Raw genomic sequence first — 21171 nt, 5'->3', positions numbered from 1 at the left:
AAATCTTTAGAGCAATTTGGAACTCTGCTCTATATCCCCCAAAAAAGATAAACAACAAAAAAGGAAAAATTCCCATATGTACAAAAATATTTATAGTATCTCTTATTGGATGACAAAGCATTAGAAATTGAGAGGCTACCCATCAAATGGGGAATAGCAGAACAAACTACATTGTGGGATTCTAATGGAGAGTTGCTGACCAGTGGCATATGAATGTAATGAAATACTATTGTGCCATAAAAAATTCTAAAAGGGGAGAGCTTCAGAGAAATGAGTGAATATTTACATAGATTAATTCAGGATGAAGGAAGTAAAAGAGCAATTCATATAAAAATACCATCATGAAAATTAATACAATTAAAAATTTTCAGAATTATGATTAACGTAATAATCACCAAACTTAAAATGATACATCTCCTTAGAAAGAGGGAGAAAGATAGGAGGAAGATAATTTTTTTAGATATTTTTAATTTAAAAAATGAAGTTAAACATGAAAACTATATCATAGTTAAATGAATCATAGACTATTAGAAAGATCAATACCAAATGTGAATGCATAAATTATATAGTAACAAATTGTTAACATAAAATTAACTGAATGTCAAAAATATTTATAGAAGATTTTAATATTTCCTTTCAGGAAAATAAAAAAGAAATTATAGATAAAGTTAGACTGAAAAATCATAAAGCAAGTCTGACTGATTATATTAAAACTGATTCAAAATTAGAACACTAAGATATTTCAATTAATGATAAAAGGCAACAAAAAATATTAATTAATATTAGGAATAAGTACAAAAGATATAGATCCAATGGGGGTTTATTAATTATATCTGGAATAAAAAATGTGTCTAGAAAAATTACACAAACAATTGAGATCTATATAAAATGTAATGATGATTAGCCAATAAAATAAAATTTCTGGATTCTAGCCAAAGCAATTCTCAGAATAAAAATTATCTATCTGAACATTTACAAAAAGAACAGATGATTAAATTCACTATGCAACTTTTAAAAGGGAATGAACAAATAATAAATCTCAAATATGGAATTTTTGAAAATTGAAGAAGAAATAGAGATACATATAGTATATATAATATTTTAAATGAAAAAGTAAAAAAAACAATTCAACTAGTAGAATTGGTAAACTCTTGGATAATATAACTACAAAAGAAGACTGAAAATTAAAAAATTTTTAAAACAAGGTAAATAATTATATGGTAAAAAGAAATCAAAATAAGTATACTATAATGAGTACAAGACAGAAAATGCAAGAATATAAAATACTTAGAGAAATAGGAAATAAAAAACATAAACCAAACAGAAATGAAAGTGAACACATATGCAAGCACACACACACACACACACACACACAACCAAATGAGGGATATTTTTAAATGCAGACTCATTTAACATGAATTTTCTCAAGAAAGAGCACTTAATATTCAGACTTTTCCAACTATTATTAAAAAAATCATAAAGAAAACTATATTATTTTCTCATGATGCACATTAACCTCATATGTACCCAGAGAAGGATAATGGTAATACAAGCAAAGGGAGGTATATATATTAATGTAATTAATCAAAAATGATAAAAAAAAATTTAATTAATACTCTAAAACAAGAGCATAGAATATGATGTCCCAAAAGTCAGACTTTTGGAAAGATGAAGTTAATATTTTCATTAACAAATTGTATTTATAATGGAGATAAAAGATGGATCATCAGGAAAATATGAGCATTACAGTTCGATAGAAATCACAATTAACTTTTTAATTATATTAATAAATGGAGAACAAAGCATTTAATTGATATTATATATATTAAAATCCTTAAGGAATATGTTCATAAAAGACCTATCAATTAGCATAGGAAATATTTCTAAATCCAAAAGCTTATATGTTTTACAACAGAGAAACACTACAAGTTTTCCTAATAAATATATCAAGCAATCAAGGATGTCCCAAATCCACATCATTAAACATAGAAACATTAATTTTCAGAATTAGGAAAAATATATAGCTTTAAGTTTTAGCAATGGGAAAATGAAATTATACTTAACTTAGTTCTTATAATAGTTGCTATATAATCACAAAGAATTAATAAATTTAAAGAGAATAGCTTTAACGAAACATCAGAATACAAAAGAAATATACAATTAGCTCATACTTACAGAAAAAATAAAAAAGTACAGATGAAAATAAAAGTGAAATACCATTCAATACAACTACAAAAATCATGTAATATTCTTTAATTAATTTGCTAACATGAATGTAATAATTTGTCAGGCTGTAGAAATGATACTGAACTAAATAATTGGTATCAAATTCATTATTTGGATATGGGCTGTTGCAGAAAACCCAAAATGATGACACTATTAGATGTTAGATACTAGTACTTTGTCATTAGGACTATCTTGGATTACTTAATAGAGACTGACAAAAATATTTTTAAAAATGAAGTCACATTAACAATAGTGTGTTAATAAAAAGGGTATTAAATATAGATTTAAATTGTATTTAAAAATATTAAACCTAGAAATCATCTGTACTGTTTAAGAAATAAGACAATAGCAAAATAGAAGAAGCCAGAAATGTAAGAACTGGAAGCAATCAACATCAATAACCACGAGTTCAATTGACCCTGGATGATAAGCTAGTTGGTGGAAAGCTCTCTTTAACAAGAAATTAAGAAGGATGGATGGGGAGAGAGAATAAAATGATTTAGTGTCCATTATCTTTCAAACAAATCTTTCACTGTAGAACAAGTTCAAATGTATATACAACAAGATTTAAAAGAACATCATTAAAGAGAGAGAGAGAGCTCAATCACATATATTGCTACCAGATAGTAGAGATCACAAAAGATAAAAGATTTTAATTTCATGAAAATGAAAGACTTTTGCAGGAACTCAAGAGAGCAAACCAATATAAAGAAGGAAGCAACTGATTATATATTTTTTGTTTATGTTATTTTTTGTCTTCAATCAGACCAAAGCTTGGACTAGAGTTTAATAGTTGGTATATATATGAATTGATATTGAGATTGGTGTTCATCAACATCAGTTTTTACAAAGGTTGAAGAAACACTTCTGCAATGAATTATATAATACATTTAGAACTCTACAAAAGAATGTTCCAAATGACTAGGAAGTAAAAATGTAAAACGCTAAGGTTTTATCTCACATTCTTCCAATTTTTAAGTATAGCAATTGAAAGTAATTAAAAGATTATAACAATATCAAAACAATACACTCTTGATATAGTTACAAATTTGACTAACCATTGTATTAAATAACTTGGAGTTACATGTTCTTTAATCCATAGCTCCCTATGCTAGAAATGTACTCAAAAGAGAAAAAGCCAAATCCAATATATGTCAAAATATTCAAAATACAATTTATTGATAGCCTATAAACAACTTGAATGAGATAAGGGTCTATTGCTGGAATAATGACAAAGTGAAATGTTGTATAGTGAAATATGCCATCATAAAGAGATAAGAATAACATGAGAAATAGAAATGTACAAATTCAGAGTAAAATAAGCATAGAGATGAAAATATCACACACATAGTGAACATAATAATATATTTGGGAGTATAAAGAAGGAAACGACCTGTAAACTATATGATCATAGCAACTGTTTGAGCCTGGTAAAGAATGGAGCAAATTGATCTCTTTTCATCAGAGTCAAAATTTCATTCAGTGTCACACCCCATCTATGTGGTAGCTCTTGCTCAATTTTTTCCTCCTTCTTTGTCAATATTTGTTACACGGAACTAATTTTGTATGGGGGAAAGATAAAGGACATATTAGAAATTGATGCAATTGATATGCTAAAACCAATAAAAAAACAAGATGAAGTTTCGTGTGTGTGTGTGTGTGTGTGTGTGTGTGTCTTGTTCAGTTATTTTTCAGTCATGTCCGATTCTTCATAACCCCATTTGGGGTTTTCTTGATAGATATTGAATTAGTTTACTATTTCCTTGTCCAGCTCATTTTTCTTTTTACAGAAGAGAAAATTGAGACAAAGTTAAGTGAATTGCCCAGGGTCTCACAGCTATTAAATATCTGAGATCAGATCTGAACTCAGGAACATAAGACACCTTCCTAATTCCAGACCAAGCACTATATCTATTGAACCACCTAGCAACTGTTATTGCTATTGCTACTGCTACTGTTATTTCTTCTACTACTGCTACTACTGCTACTGATGCTACTACTGCTGCAGCTACTACTACTGCCACTACTGCTGCTGCTGCTGCTGCTACTACTGCTACTACTACTACTACTACTACTATTACTTCTGTTGCTGCTGCTGTAATGCAACTGCTATTACTCTATAAACACAAATATACATACATATCCACATGCACACATTCATAGAGACACACATTATCCTTCTACAGATCAAATTTCTCCATCAGTTTCAATATATTGCACATTAGCATAAGAAATTATATGAAGATTTGGGGGTTATGGAAGTCACAGAAGACATGTAAATTACATATATATATATATATATATATATATATAGCATAGTATAATATCAATATATTTTATTTCTTTATTTCATAATAATTTAGAATTTTTCCTGGTACACAGGGAGGGTCAAAATTTTCATGTGAATTTTCAAGATCATTGGGGCACCATGTCCCTATACCATGACACAGAATGGCCATACATGTATATATGTCTTGTATTAACAGATGATTGAATGTCTAGGTATGCATTGATTTCTTTTATCTGAGGATGGAGAAACAACAAATATGATTGATTTACATGATTTTAAAATTCCCCAATGCTATGATGCCTTGTCATAACTTCTCTCTAGAGCACTGTACTATGAATAAAACCAAAATATGGCAAAAAAAAAATCAAACAAGATTTGTTCTCCAGGAACTATGTGAAAAAAATAAATTAGAAATTTGAGAAAAAACAATCTTATTTAATAAAGTTGACTCTCCCTTTAGGATAGGCTTTCTAACCTGAAAAATCAAATGCAAACCTATTCTCAGTTACCATGATTAGAACTGAGATCTCTAGAAACCAAAAAGATCTGACACCCAGCTGCCTGAATTCTTTCTAGAAGGGAATTACAGAGAATACATAGGTCATCAAAAAATAAGTAAAATCTTTCCCATTTTTAACAAATTGATATGGTTTTACCACAAAACAAAAGGCCTTAATTCTTTTTTAATACTCAATTGAAAACAAGATTTGATGGACTTTTTCAGAAAAGCAGTACTTAGTGACAAAGATCCCATTTTTTGTGCCTGAAAGGCACAAGGATTTCAGATTAAAAGTCAACATCACAGTTAACCCAGAGCTATCTCTGCTTCCCCTAGTCATTCCAAAGCAAGTTCTATGTACATCATTGTCATTTTTTCCTGCTGGTATCACAATAGCTTGATTTATGTGACTGTACATAGCTCTAATCTTTTCCTAAAAGCCTTGAAGCCCTTGAAATAATGGTAAAGCACAAAATAAAAATACTTAGTACTTTTCAAAGACTTTCAAGGGTGTATATTAAACCCTATACCTAAAGTCAGAGAAATATAATTTAAAAATCACAGTTAACTTTTCTTTTCTAGCCATTAAACAGCAAAGTTTGAGGACTCTTTTATTAAACCTTTTGCTCTGCACTTGTTAAACATTATTGCTTCTTGACAATTAGATCCATTTTTTTCTGTCTGACTTTCAGTAGAAAATATACATAACATAATAATTTAACAGCTTACAGAACACCTTCTATACTGGACATGCTTTGTGAAAGGTTGTTAAATTTTATGAAAATAATATTTACTTAGGATGAAGGATGGCAATTTCATTTCATTTCACTGATATAGTAAAATCCTAGTGAGATAACTGCCAATAGCCTCTTCTCTTAAACTCTCCGTTTCCTAGAGCACTGAGAAATGAAGAAATTGGTCCAGGATCATGCTGCTAGAATGTCTCAGGGGCAGGATATCCAACTTTCTCTGATTCCAAGGGAAGTTCTCTCTCTTTACTACTACAAGCATGAAGTTACATACAAATTATTAACATCTTTTTACTAGGTTTGCATGTTTCATCCAGAAAACTCTTTCTGTCTGGGCAGAACAATCTTTTATTTTTTCAACTTACCATTTTATTGATGTACTTGTGTAATTTATAGTGAGGTTAAGAGACTTGCACAGATTAGTTACCTAGCCAAGATTACCCAACCAATATGGGTATCTCAGGTAAGGTATGAGGTGTGGTTCTGACACTGAGGCAAGCTTTCTAGCCATGACATTACACTGCCACAATTTAGCTAATTAATGAATTTCTTTTGAATTTTTTTTTGTGCTAGGGTTAGTATTTAGCTTACTAAATTCATTCATCTGCTATTTATAAAATAATGAATTATTAATAACAAATATACTAAGACTGAAAATGCATATGTTATTTATATAATACATATGCTAGATATAAACTACAATAATTTAACATTTTTTGTAACTTCAATGAAAATCAGGTTTATTCTGTATGTGCTGTCTTGTTCAGAAGCTTCTTTTGGAATTTTCAAATTGGTAAGTGTGAAGCTCATGACAATACTCCATATACTTTCATTTTTCATTTAATAACCCAAATTCATTTAAAAATAAATGTTATTGGACAGCTAGGTGGCACAGTGGATAGAGCACAAGCCCTGGAGTCAGGAGTATATGAGTTCAAATCTGATCTCGGACACTTAGCAATTACCTAGCTGTATGACTTTCAGAAAGTCATTTAACACCATTGCCTTGCCAAAAAAAAAAAAAGAAGAAATGCTATTACTATAGGACTATATATTTTTGTTCTTTTGTAGTGTCCAATGAGTATAGAAGTTATGGTGGATATATGATATAGGGACTTACAGGTTACCACCTAGGGTTTTTATAGACATTATATGAACAGATGGCACCACTATTGTAAACAGTTGATGAAACGTACAATAATATTATTGTAGGCGTGTACCCAGGACTTAATTTTCTACAACAGAGATTCTTTTGACTATGTCTTTCAAAGATAATCAGATTGGTATACTACAGAGATGTCACATATATGAATCACACTCCCCAGTATAACCCAAACTAGAATAAAAATTAATTGGGAAATATTTAACAAATTTCATAAAAATGCATTGACATTTTGAAAAAGATAAAATTTTAAACTTCCTTATGAGGCACACAGGTGTTCTTATATATGATAAAGATGTTTCCCTTTCTATTTGCCTTTGAGATCACTTTTGTAGTACCTAAAGAGTCAGGAAGACAAGGGTTCACGTACTTCCTCTGACACAGTGACTTATGTGACTTTGGGTAAGTCACCTTCATTTTAATGCTTTAGTCAACTAAGACTATAGCATCTTTCTTGGTAGAGATAACTTCCTAATGCAGGAGTTAATTAACAAAATCATGGGTCTATACCAAGTCTCTATTTTTCTCACCTAAGAATTTATATATAGCATAATGTGCCATCAATTTAGTACATTGAAAATGAATGCCATGGTCTCAATCAGGAAGACTCATCTTCCTGAATTCAAATTTGTCTTTAGAACCCTACACATAGCCCTACAGGCTATGTGACCCTGACAAAGTCACTTGAACTATTTGCCTTAGTTCCTCATCTGTAAAATGAGATAGAGAAAGAAATAGCAAAACACTCCATTATCTTTACCAAGAAAGCCTCAAATGGGATCGTAATCAGATACCACTGAAATGACTTGGGGGCAGCTAGGTGGCGTAGTGGATAAAGCACTGGCCTTGGAGTCAGGAGTACCTGGGTTCAAATCCAGTCTCAGACACTTAATAATTACCTAGCTGTGTGGCCTTGGGCAAGCCACTTAACCCCATTTGCCTTGCAAAAAAAAAATAAAACCTAAAACCAAAATGACTAGACAACAATAACAATATCCCTGAAAAGAGAACTCCAAAAGGACATGGTACTACACTGTACAACACCAAGATTATATGTTGCAAAGTAGATGTGTCATTTTGCACTGGTGAAGAATCAGAGGAACTGAAAATTTCATGGAGGTATATATTTGACTAGTTGATTCCCTCCTTTATTATTTATGTTGTTTCATGTGTTGATGAAATGATTCTTCTATTGGATTTATGTTTCTTGGTATTGGCTTTAGCAATAGATTAATATCAGTTGGGGCTTCAGGCTGATTGTTACTCCAAAACAGCCACACTTAACTTGGGAATAGCTAAGGCTGAGAGTAGGGTTTTGAGTTTCTGAGGTCTCATGTGTAATGTTTATGGATTGAAGAAAGGTATTTTAAAGTATTGGGTCAAGTTAAGACAACCTACTTGGGAATTGCAGGGTTCCTTTGAAAAATTATAGAAGGGAGTTGATTTTGGCAATGCTATTTCAGAATATTAAGTTCCTTACATCAACAGACTCAAAGCAATACAACCGTTAGTAGCTCTCAAATCAAAGAATTATATTTTATTTTTTTTTCCTCAACTATAATTTAACAGTGTTTTCAAAAGCCAACTATTTTTCTGGTAAAGTAGTTCAAGTGACCACTATACCACTGATTCAAAGTAGAGCTCATTTGCTGTTGTTTTATTAATGAAGCGGCATGGTATATTGTATGAAAGAAATTTTAGGAGTCTGCTAGTAAATAGAGGACTGGTTCTGCAGTCAGAAGACCTGAGTTCTGATCTGATCTCACAAATTAGCTCTAAGACCATGTATAAGTCCCTTAAACTCTTTTTGTTTGTTATTTGTATTGTTTTGTTTTTATAATCCACTGGGGAAATAAATGATAAACTACTCCAGTATCTTTTTTAAATAAAATTCACAGAGTTGAAAATGACTGAACAAGTGAACAACAATAAATATTAGTAAAGTATTTATGTGAGTGTGAATAATGGTATATTTTGATATAGCATAGTAATTCTGTCCCTGCACATTTTATTCTTTAGTATTGGGCTAAATATTCAACATGGCTTTCCATTTATTAGAAAAAAGAATATTTTTTTCAAATTAGTAGGAATTAAATATCATTAAGAATTATTAATACTGTTCTACCTATCAAGTATAATAATAGTGATATAGAAAATGATGTTATATATATTGTGGACTTCTTAGGAAGCAATGTCAGGTATTAACTGACACAAGAAAGAAGATAAAGTGCTAGTTACCTGATCTGGGGACTGTGAGACTTTTTTTTTCTTAGATAACTGGTGGAATAACATGACTAGCATAGAAATATGTTAAACATCATTTTACATGAATAAATAATATCAGATAACTCACTCTCACTGGGTAGGGGGGAGAAAAGGAAGAGCAGAAAAATGGGGAACTCAAAAGTATACAAAAAGATGGATGTTGAAAATTATTTTTACAGGTAATTGAAAAAATGTGTGTCTATGTATATATATTTAAATTATCTTCATTGTAATATGGTAGCTTTGGAGGGTATAAGTTATTTCTTTTTTTACTCAGTCTCTCAAACTCAGAGGGTGATTACAAGTAAATACAAGAAGTAATATGAATGAGAGTATTTTATTAACACTCCTATTCAATTATTTTTTACAGAAAACCAGAATAGTCCCAATTTGTTTGCTTGAAAGAGTATTCCTCTAATTGGAGAGAGGGGTTAAACTACATAACAGATAGCCAATGTGTATCTAACTCATCAGTGAAGTAGAGAGGTATCCTGTATTGACCATGGGTGAAGTACACAGTTAAAATTACTTTGATGATCAGTGCATAGTAGACATGTTCTTAATATTCTTCTTGTTGGATAAACAAAGAGCTTAAAAGGGAAACAGATTACATGTCTTCCAAAACTGAAAGAAATTGTACTCTTTTATATGGATAAAGATTTGGGGTGGTTTATAGGCTAGAATCCAGGACTTGGAGTCAGAAAGAAGTAGGTCCAAATCTTACCTCTGATACTCTGTCAAAGTAATGTAACCCTTGAATTTTAGATGAAACTCTAATATTTATCTACTCAATTATAATTCATTTGTGATCTGACTTAGGGTGGGGGTTCTCCGTTTATGGAATCAAAGATGCGTGACATATTGATGTATATAGAAGCAGAGAATTATTTAAGATTTCTTACCAATATAATCTTGGTGTTACATTATGTTGCTTTAAATCTGTGACTTTGACATAACTTAGGTGTAGAGTAATACATTACACGTGCCCTTTGACCATTGAATTTTAATTACCATAGAAGCAGTGATGTTGAACCTGGAAGCAACTAAGACTGTGCCACAACATTAAAGTGAAAAAAAATTATTATAGACTACAAAGAACTTGTCTACTTTACACTGGTCATCAGAGTAGTTTTAATTGTGTTTTAACAAGTCTTCAGAGTTAGGAAGTAAATGAAGAAATGCAATTAAAAAATGTAAGATGTAGAAACATAAAATGAACAATGCTCATTATTTTTGAAAGTTTCACAGTTTAATTACTAATGGTGCTACATAGTTTACAATGTAGAAGTGAATCCACTGTATATTTTGGAAAAAATAATGATGTTTAAGCAATGTTTCCTTCTAGTAAATCTCTGCTGATAAAAAGGACTGCAAATGTTAAGGCTTGCCAAAGAAAAATGTTAAGAATTAGTGAGGGTGCACTGAACTCCCAAATTTATTCATGAACTTCAAATCACTCAGTTATGTAACTTTTACATCATCATAAAACTTTTTAAACTCTCTTTGCTCTTATGCCTACACACTCATAAATACAAATATTCTAAGCAATTAAATGGAATAGATAGTGTAAATGCGATGAGCAAAGAATATGCCTGCTACTTCCTATTAGTGTTACTGAAAGTTATGAAGTTAATTTCCTGACACTTTTCCAAAATATTATTATTCCCTATAATCAGACATACATTTATTAATAATAAATTTATACTACAACTGAAATTTCTACTCACCTCTGTAATGAAGGATTTGGCTGTAGAAGGATTCATCACAAGAATGGCTCGTCTAAGGGTATCACGATAACGGTTTAATTCCTCTATTCTCATTGTATCAAAGAGAGTGGTGATCATTCTATTGATGTTATTTTCTACTTTCTGCAATGCTACATCCATTCCCTGCTGTGATCCTTTGTCCAAAAACTCTTGTATTCCCCGGATATCTAGGAACAGCAAAAGCCCATCAAATGCTAATTAAAATTCAGAAGAAACAAGAAACATAAGCTATTTGTTACCTTCTAAAATATATATTTAGTCCTGTATTTAAAAACAATCTGAAGTGAAAAGTCAGTATCTATTAGAATAATCTTAGAGTAAAAAACATAACCTGAAATGTTCACATAAATAAAAAGGTTATTTTTTCTTTCTTTATTTGTAGGCTTCCCTTTGAATCACCATGCCATTTGAAACCTGTACAAGATTTCTAATATGTTTTTTACCTTCTTAAATAAAAACTATATAAAATAACAATACTTCCCTCTGTTCCTTCCTTCATTCCACATATAACAAAAAATATAAAAGATTCTTAATGGACATTCAATATATTTTATCCAATTTAGTATAAATTCTCATTTCTGTTCATTTAAAAGAAACAGTGGGAAGAGTTAGAATGGGAAATTCCATTTAAGATAACTGCAGAATGCAAACAAATACTTGGAAGTTTATCTATCAAATAACAAACAGGAAGTATATTAATACAAGTACATAATACTCTTTATGGAAATAAAATTATGATATTAGCCCAGCAACAATTTCTAGTAAATCTTTGCTGAGAAATGGACTCAGAATTTTAGTGCCAGAAAAAAAGTTAAGAATTCGTACCAGTGCAGCTCATTTTCAAAAATTAACTTGATGAAAAAGAGGCAACATTATTCCATCTGAAATCTAAGAACTGCAATATGTGATCAATTTATCTGAATTTTATGATACTGAGAATCAACATGGAATAGTGGAAAGAAAGCAAGGAAGTCAGGATATTAGCTCAAGTTTTAACTCTGACATATACTGATTGTGTCACTTTGAGTAAGTAACTTGATCTTCCTAAGTCCCATTTTCCTCAAATGCAATATAAAGGGAATTTGACTAGATTGCTTCTGATGACCTTTCTAGCTCTATGTCATATCTAGAATTATAACAAAGAATTATGATTAATTAACTTACATAATTAAATATTCAATAATGCATTATGACATTAAAATATGTTACATATGATAAATGCAATATTATATAACCAATATACAATTAAGAATATCTTGCTGAACAGTTGTAATTAGGTAACAGTAGAGGAAGTTCCCTATGTTTGCTATTTTTCCACAGTTTGCTATGACAGAAAAATCAGATTTGTGATCAAAAAAATTATAAAAGAAGTTTTTTGAGAAATTAATGTTTCATGATACCTATGTAGTAATAAAATACACTTGTATTTAACCCATAAGAAATAAAACTGCTCAATACTGAATAAACCGAATATAGATTTCTTAACTAGAAAGTTTGTAGCTAATTCTTTTTTAATTCTATTTTTTTTATTTTCATCCATTTGCACATGAATATTTTCAAGTTACAAAATTTTCTTCCAGTCTCCCTTCCCTTCCCCTCCCCTTCAGTGGTGAACAGTCAGATTAGCATTATACATACATATTTTGACAAATATGTTTACAGATTAATATTAGTTATTTTCAGTATGCAGAATTAGGAAAGAGATACATAAGAGATAATTTTTATAAAGTATTCATAATATTCTGAAGGGCTGTGTAGTTAATTCTTTAAAAGTATAGTTTTTTTCAAAACATACTTTAATCTTTTAGAAAATGAAAACTAAATATTCCTGCTTCTTTTGAAGTATTTTTAAAATAATATGCTACTACCTTTCACTGGTACACTAAAAAAAGCATCTAATACTCATGTCACTATAATAAGAGGTACTGGACCATTCTGTCATTTGGCAAAATGCATTTTATATCAAACAACCTTAAATACAAGAACTAGAAGAAAATAAGATAATGATTTGAACAAGAAAATGGTAGAGAGGGGGAAAAAAGAAAATAAGGAAAGTACAGGAAACTAGAACAAGATATTAAAAGGTCCAAAGTGATAACAGATTGAAATTAGTAATATAAAATCTGGTAAATCAAAGAAAAAATTTATTGAGTAAATATGATTGAAAGTGGGGGGAGCAACAAGAAAAAAAATAAAAATAGAATCCACTCATAGCAACAAGTTGAAATACTAAAGAGTAATGTTACAGATTATTAAAGCAAAACAGTTAATAAAAAAAAGCTTTAAAAATGTTTTATTCCAGATTAATTCAGGCCTATTCTGACAGTCTTTGGCTAGAATGCTTGCCAGTAAATTCAAAGAGAAGAAAAAAAGTCTTGTCAGTCTATATTCTATGTCAAATTAAACACACAGGAATTTCATCCTTTAATAGTTAATAGATAGAGATTTGAAGTCAAGAACTTCTGCGTTAACAACCTGCCTTGGTGTTCAATAGCAAACACATCATTAAAGGCAGTGGTTCAACATCTCTTCCAGACCAGTCTGCATAACTGAGGAATTGATGATCCTTGTGGGGCATATTTGGGGGAAATCTCATCACACTGACAAACTGCAGGTCTTCACAATACCAAAGCAAATTATGACAAATGAATAATTGAATGCCATGAAACAAAAAAATTCTAAGAAATAGAAATATAATTATACATGTGTAAACCATAGTGTACTACTTACTGTCTCAGGAAGAAGGGGAAGGGGAAAAAAGCAATAGAGTTTGGAACTCAAAACTTATTTAATGCTATAAATTCTTTTAACATGAAATTGGAGGAATAAAATATTATGTTAAGATATAAAAGAAATATAGTTTGTATGTTATAAATAGATGTTTGATATATGTATATAGGTATTTGTCATATAAATAGGTCCTAAAGACCAAAAAGAATTTAGCAAACATTTCTTGGAATTTAAAGAAAATAGTAATATTCATTAGTAACTTTTTCCTTCTGTGTATTGAAGAAATGTTTTTTGTTGTTTAATTCTTCAAAACTCCAAATAATTCACAACTTTAAGGGAGAAGAAGATAATTTAAAACAACAGCAATAACAATAGGATTTATATTAAGGTTTGGAAAATACTATACACACAAGTTCTACATGCCAATCCTATGAGGCAAGTGATAGTATTATTATTTTTATTTCAAAGAGGAGGAAACTGAGACACAGAGAGGCTAAGTTACTTTCACTTGACCATAGACCTAGAAAGTAGCTAAGGTAATTTATTTGATTCCCAATTCATTACTCTATCAATTAGGTTAACCTAACTGACATCCTAAGTATGGGTAGCAGGTTAGCCTTAGAGATTAGAAGATCTTTATTCATGAACAAGGAAAAGAATAAAAGAACAGTATTTTCTTGACCTTCCGTCTGAGAGAAAATGTTGCATTTTCAGTACAGTTTATATTCTCCACAAGAACTCGAGATATTCTGCCCCACATGCTGTAATAGTGTAAATCAAAAGTTCTTTCCCTGCTAAATAAAATGAATTAGTCAATGAATATTTGTAATATTATTATCTGTTTTTTTCCTAATGCAAATAATTGACACTTCAAACAAACATTTATTGTTTTTCTAGTTCAGGTAGAAATCTTCCTGCTAAGTATTTCTTTGTGCTTGACATTATATTTTAAAAGACAAAGTAAGAGATTGCCAGTGATTAGTTTTAATAATCTTTTAAATAGGAATCAAATTTCTAAGGCTGTGTTTCCTTTGTGTATTGCTGTCTGTCTAAAAAACATATTAGCATTAAAATAGGAGTATGAGCATGGGAAATGTAATGAAGATGAAATGAATGAGAAAAATTTCCTGAAAAGGCTTATGAATGAAAGAAAAATTAAGTAAAAGTGGCAGCAGGGCCAAAAGGAATTGACAAACAGTAAAAGTCTTTTGAATAATAGTTTAGACATGTTCCAAATTTACCAGTGTTTGTCTTTATGAAATACAGATCTGTTTTCCAATGTATTAGTAATAGGGGTATTTATGAGGGCAATCCTGTTCAATTCCATTTTCTCCCAGTAGAGTTGATGAAATGTTACTAGAGAATACAATGGGCAGGTAAAGGAGGCAGGAGTGAATATTTTGAGTGGTTCATACTCCAGATGATTTATTCTTAGGGATGATCATGGCTTTCCTAATCAGTCCTCCCTCTAAACTACAAGAATAAAAAATGATCATAACACCAACAGATATTTATTTCAGTAGTAGTTCAGAGGCAGAGATTTATGTAAAACTATCATGATCTGATAGAGCATAGAACTCAGAGACACTTCTTCAAGAAGAATTTGAGTTTATGTCTATCAAAGGAGCCAATGGATGACTTTTTGTACATAAATGGAATATAGAAGAAGAATATAGAAAATGATGAATAAATAATATAAATCAAAATGCTGAGTTTTTGGAATTCAAGGATAAAATGAGAACAGATGATAAGAGAATGAAGAATATCTCTAAAAAATTAGAGAAAAATAGCAGTAATATAACCACTAATTTAAACATATATAAATGACCAAAAGAAACTTTCTGAATGTAGTCTGAAAAAGAATGAACTCTGATTTAAAAGACGATGGTGTCTTTGCTCAATTGCCTTATTTAAAATAAGAAAGAAAATTTTAAATTATCATTCAATTAATTGAAAGATTTACTAATAATGTATTATGTATTAGGCAAAGGGAAGTTCAAAAATCAATGAACCATTTGTAAACTTTTACATAACATCATTTCAAGTATTTTCTTAATTTTTAATTTTATTTTTTCCCAATCACATGCAAAGACGATTCATTCATTTCCAAGTTTATTTTTCTACCATTCTCTCTTCCCACCTCCCTCCCTATGGAAACTAACAATATTGGAGAAGTTGTAGATATATAATTGTGTTTAATGTATTTCTAATTTAGTCATGTTGTGAAAGAGGAATTAGAGCTGGGGCGGGGGAGGGAACAACATGAGAAAGAAGGAAGAAACATAAAAAAAATTTTAAAGAGTAAACATAATATGCTTTGCTCTGCATTTAGGCTCCATAGTTTGATTGTTTATTTGTTTTCTGGATTTGGATGTCATTTTCTATATTGGTCCCTCAGGATTGTTTTTATCAATGAATTGTTGAGAGGTACTACATCTATCATAACTGATCCATCTCGCAATATTGCTGTTAATATTGCAATGGTCTCCTAGTTCTGCCCATTTCACTCCATATCAGTTCATGCAAGGCTTTTCAGGCTTTTCTAAAGTCTGACCACTCATAATTTCTTACAGAACAACAGTACTCCTAACATTCATATACGATAATGTGTTCAATCATTCCCCAACTGATGGGCATTCCCTAACTTTCCAATTCTTTGCTACTACAAAAAAAAGCTATGAATATTTTTGTAGATGAGGACCTTTCACCCCTTTTTATAATATATTTGAGGTTATAAAACTAACTCTGAATTTTACTTATTAGTTCAATAATTATTTTTTTTTACTTTCATTTTTCTTAATTTTTCCTTTGATTTCCAGAATTTGGTATTTAATTTGAGATTTTTCATTTGTTCCTTTTTTTAAGCTATTTTTAATTATAATTTTATGTCTTTGATGCCCTCTTTCTCATTTTATCAATGCAAGCATTTAGAGATATAAAATTTCCTCTAATAACTGCTTTGGCTGCATCCCTCAAGTTTTGGTATAATGTCTTACCATTGTCATTGTCTTGAATGAAGTTACTGATTATTTCTCTGATATAGTTGTTTGATACATGCATGCTTTAAAATTAATTAATTTATTTTCCAATTAATTTTTACTTTATCTTTTCACAATCTTTTATTACAAGTAATTTTATTGCAAAAAAAATGCATTCAACATGGTCAATATTTTGTGGAGGTGCCATGTACCAAAGAGAAGAAGGTATTAATCCCTTCTATCTCCATTAAATTTTCTCCAGAGGCATACAATATCTAACTTTACTAAAATTCTATTCATTATCTTATCTTCTTGTTTATTTTGTAGTTAGATTTGTCTAATTCTGAGAGAGGCAGGTTGAGGTTCCCCTTTAGTATAATTTTGCTGTCTCCCTGTGATTCCTTTATCTTCTCCTCTAAGAATCTCAATGCCACTTGGTGCTTATATGTCTATATTGATATTACTTCATTGCCCATGGTACCTTTTAAGAAGCTATAGTTTCCTTCCTTATTCCTTTTAATAGATCTATTTCTGCTTTTTTGGTTTGTCTTCGATCAGGACTGCAGCCCTTGTTATTTTTTTACTCTGACTAAAGCATAATATATTCTATTCCTGTGTTTGACTTTTATTATTCTGCATCCATTTCTCACTTTCAAATGTGTTTCTTGTAAACAGCTTATTTAGGATTCTGGTTTTTTAATTCATCCTGTTATCTGCTTCTGTTTTGTGGGAAGGTTCATTCCATTCATATTTATAGTTATGATTGCTAACTCTATATTATCCTCCATTCTATCTTCCTTCTGCTTGTGATTTTTTTCTTTCCTTTCTCCTTATCCTTCCTCATCAATGTTTTCCTTCTGACTGCTGCCTCTCAATAAACACTCTATTCTATTAGTCCTTTTCCCTTTCCTTTTCCCTTCCTTCTTTTACTTTTTTTTTTATTTTTTACTTTTACCATTACTTTTCCTTTCCTCCTTCATTTTATCAGCTTCCTTTCCCCTTCCCCCCTTCCCCCTCCCCCACTAACCTACAGGGTAGGATAAATTTCTAAACCCAATTGGGAATGTATGTTATTCACTCTCCAGGCTACAACTTTTGTCCATAAGATTTACTTAATACTCAAACTCTTTCTTCTTTTCTTCCACTACAATAGAACCTTTGTACCTCTTCACGTGGTCTTATTTATTCTCTTAGGCCTCACCCTCTCCCAGTATAATCTTTCATGTCTTAACTGTTTTCTACCTATATGTGTACTCATTTTGTACTCACAACCTCTGACAAAGCATACTTCTTTTTATCTGTCCTGATAGAAGTACAGTTCTCAAGGATTGATTGATTGATTACCTTAAAATCATGTCATGCACTGAGGCTCTGTCCAAATACACTTCCCACAACTTTTCCATTAGAAATTCAATTCTCAAGAGCCATAAACATCACCAAATTATAATCAATTTATAGCCACTCCTTCTAACTATTCCTATAGAAACACAACCCTCATGAGCTAAAAAGTATCATGAAAAGCAAAAATCACTTCATGATCCATTTATGCCTACACTTTGGAAATACACTATTTCTAGCTGTCCCAATAAAACTAAAACCCTTATGGGCTAAAGTATCTGCAAAAGCATCATCATTTTCATGATCAATCTAAACCCATACCTTCTCTTTACATATTATTCTTTTAACTATTCTAAGAGGAATACAGTTCTCAAGAGTTACAGATATTATCTTCCTGTATAGCAATGTGCAGTTTAATATTATTAACATTTTTTCTACTTTCTGTTTACCTTTTTATGTATCTCTTGAGTCTTATATTTAAAGATCAAATTTTCTAATCAGTTCTGACCTTTTCATCAGATAAATTTGAAAGTTCACTATGTCATTGAAAATCTATCTTTTCTCCTGAAAGAATATGCTGAGTATACTAGTAGTTGATTCTTAGATACAATCCAAACTCCTTTACCTTCTGATCCCTTAATGTTGAAGCTGATAAATCCTGCATAATCCTGACTTGGGCTCCCTGGTATTTGAATTGCTTTTTTATTTTTGCCCACTTGCAGTATTTTTTCTTTTTCTTGAGAATTCTGAAATTTGACTACAATATTCATTGGGGTTTTATTTTGGCTTATCTTTCTGAGACTAATGAATGGATTCTTTCAAGATTATTTTGCTTTCTTATTCTAGGATATTAGGACAATTTTCCCTGACAAATTACTGCAAGATATTGTACAGGTTTTTTTCTGATTTTTGGCTTTCAGATAGAACAATGATTTTTAATTATCTCTATTGGATCTATTTTCCAGCTTGATCATTTATTTCCTAAAAGGTACTCTATATTTGCTCCTATTTTTTAGTCTTAATTTTGTTTGATGGAATCTTGGTGTCCCATATAGTCATTAGTTTCCATGATCCAATTCTAGATTTTATCATTTTTTTCAGTTAGCATTTTTGTTTCATTTTTCAGTTAATTTTACTCATAGATGAGCTTCTTTTCTTTTCCAGTTGTTTAGTTTTACTTTTTGATGAGTTTCATTACTTTTCTATATGACCATTTTTACTTTTAAATGAGTTGATTTCTCCTTCCATTTGGCCAATTTTACTTCCAAAGTTTTCTTTATTTTTTCATAATTCTTCTACATTACCTCATTTATTTTCTCCATTATTTTCTTCCTCTCTTCTTTTATTTTTAAATCCTTTTTAAGCTATTCCAAGAGCTCAGATTTGGATGTGAGACCAATTCATAAAACCCCTGAGGCTTTACATGTAGGCATTATGTCACTGCTTTCTTCTATTTGAGGTTTGATTTGACAGGATAAGAAAAGATTTAGTGTGACGTTGAAGGGATATTTGAAAGACAGTAAAATAGGAGAAGATATTTCTCTCCTTAGTCTGAGGACAGATCTAAGAAAAGTTCTAGGATATGCTTTAAATGTTGGTTGAAATGGAATGGATTCCTTGAGAAATAATGGGTCCTTTAAAGGTTTACTTGTCAACTTAAAATAATGTGATATTTAAAAATCTAATATATTTGTCATATCTGCCTGGAAAAATCAACAATTTCAGATGCTACTAAAATTTGAAATGTGTTATTTAATATTATTATATAATGTTTATGTCCATGTGTACTTCTATGTATACACATACACACACACACACACACACATATACATTATAGATAGACAGATGAATAGAAAGAGCTATCTTATGAAGTCATTTTATAGCAAATGATATTGATCATCCCCTGGTTTAATAATGGACCATTAAAAATCTGCCTCAGGAATACTTCTTCACAGAGACAGCTATCAAGGCAGAAATATCCATTCCAGAAACACTTCAAATATTAAGATAGAACAGGGAGATACAGATTTTAAGAATCCTTCCCTTTGTCTACCAATGAAGCCTTGACACTCAGCAAGTGGAAAAAATATCAGTCTTTGGGCAGATAATACTGCCCCTGAAAACTACTCTCCCTAAGAATGGAATCTCAGTCTAAGTATATGCTTTCATTTTCAATTTTGCATCTTTAAGTCAATGACATTGGATAGAGGAAAAAAAGATATTCTCCTAATTTGAATTTTTCAGAAGAGGAAATTAAGGCAAATGGGGTTAAGTGAATTGCTCAGGATCATACAGTTAGTAAGTATCTGAGGCTAAATTTAAACTTAGGAAGATGACTTCAAGCCTGGAATTTTATTCAAGGTGTAATCGAGTTGCCCCTTCTTCATCTATACAATCAGAATAATAATGCCAACTAGGTAGTTAAGTGGATAGAGTGGTAAAAACAACAAAAAAAATGAGATAATGTTTGTACAAGTACTACTTTATATTATTTTTACAATGATATTGTTAAACATTTGGGTATTCAAAATATTACTTTTATACAAAATGTTATTTAAAAGTATATTATTCCTTGTGTTCTTGGAGATTTTATTATAAGCAAGTGAATATTGTCTGATGAATCTAAATCACTAATGACACCTTAAATACACAAGAAAACCTTTCAGTTTCTAGAAGATGTTCTTTAAGAATCTGATATTGTCATTGACTCAAATATCACAACCAGCAATTCATTTTAGATATGGGTATTGGGTAATGATATCACACTATGAATGATCTGACTTCTCATAGGTTGGTAAATTGAAAATATAAATAAAATAGCTACTTCCAGCACAATTACACTTATGTGATTTAAGATATAATGAAAGGAGGGAGGGATGAGAGAGAGACAGAGAGAGAGACTGAGACTATGAGTAGTTTAACTAATAACCTATAGTTTTGTTCTGTCAAGAAGTCCAAATAAAATACACACGCATATATGTAGATAATACATATACATATGTAGTATAGCTATAGCTCTCTTTTTCATGTATATAGATTCATACCTATATGTGTGTATGTGTGTACATGCACAAATATATTAGTCCTTCATGATAGTGATAACCAACTTTGGCAAACATTTGTCTTCCTGTTTTAGTTATTGTAAGATAATGATCAATAAGGTTATCA

General features: G+C 30.5%; 1 protein-coding gene across 4 annotated transcripts in view; it reads right to left on the bottom strand.

The window, feature by feature from the left end:
* The window catches only part of GRID2 (glutamate ionotropic receptor delta type subunit 2), a 1800826-nt gene that overhangs the window by 842353 nt on the left and 937302 nt on the right, over positions 1-21171 (bottom strand). For all 4 annotated transcript variants that reach the window (XM_074228050.1, XM_074228051.1, XM_074228052.1 and 1 more), the window contains one exon: positions 10919-11124. In XM_074228050.1, coding sequence (XP_074084151.1) covers positions 10919-11124 — 206 coding nt within the window. The remainder of the gene's footprint in view (positions 1-10918; positions 11125-21171) is intronic.

The sequence above is a fragment of the Macrotis lagotis genome, chromosome 3 (assembly GCF_037893015.1).
Source record: "Macrotis lagotis isolate mMagLag1 chromosome 3, bilby.v1.9.chrom.fasta, whole genome shotgun sequence".
NCBI classification, from domain to species: domain Eukaryota; kingdom Metazoa; phylum Chordata; class Mammalia; order Peramelemorphia; family Peramelidae; genus Macrotis; species Macrotis lagotis.
The sequence above is the reverse complement of the archived record's forward strand: the minus strand, read 5'-3'. Positions and strand labels throughout refer to the sequence as shown.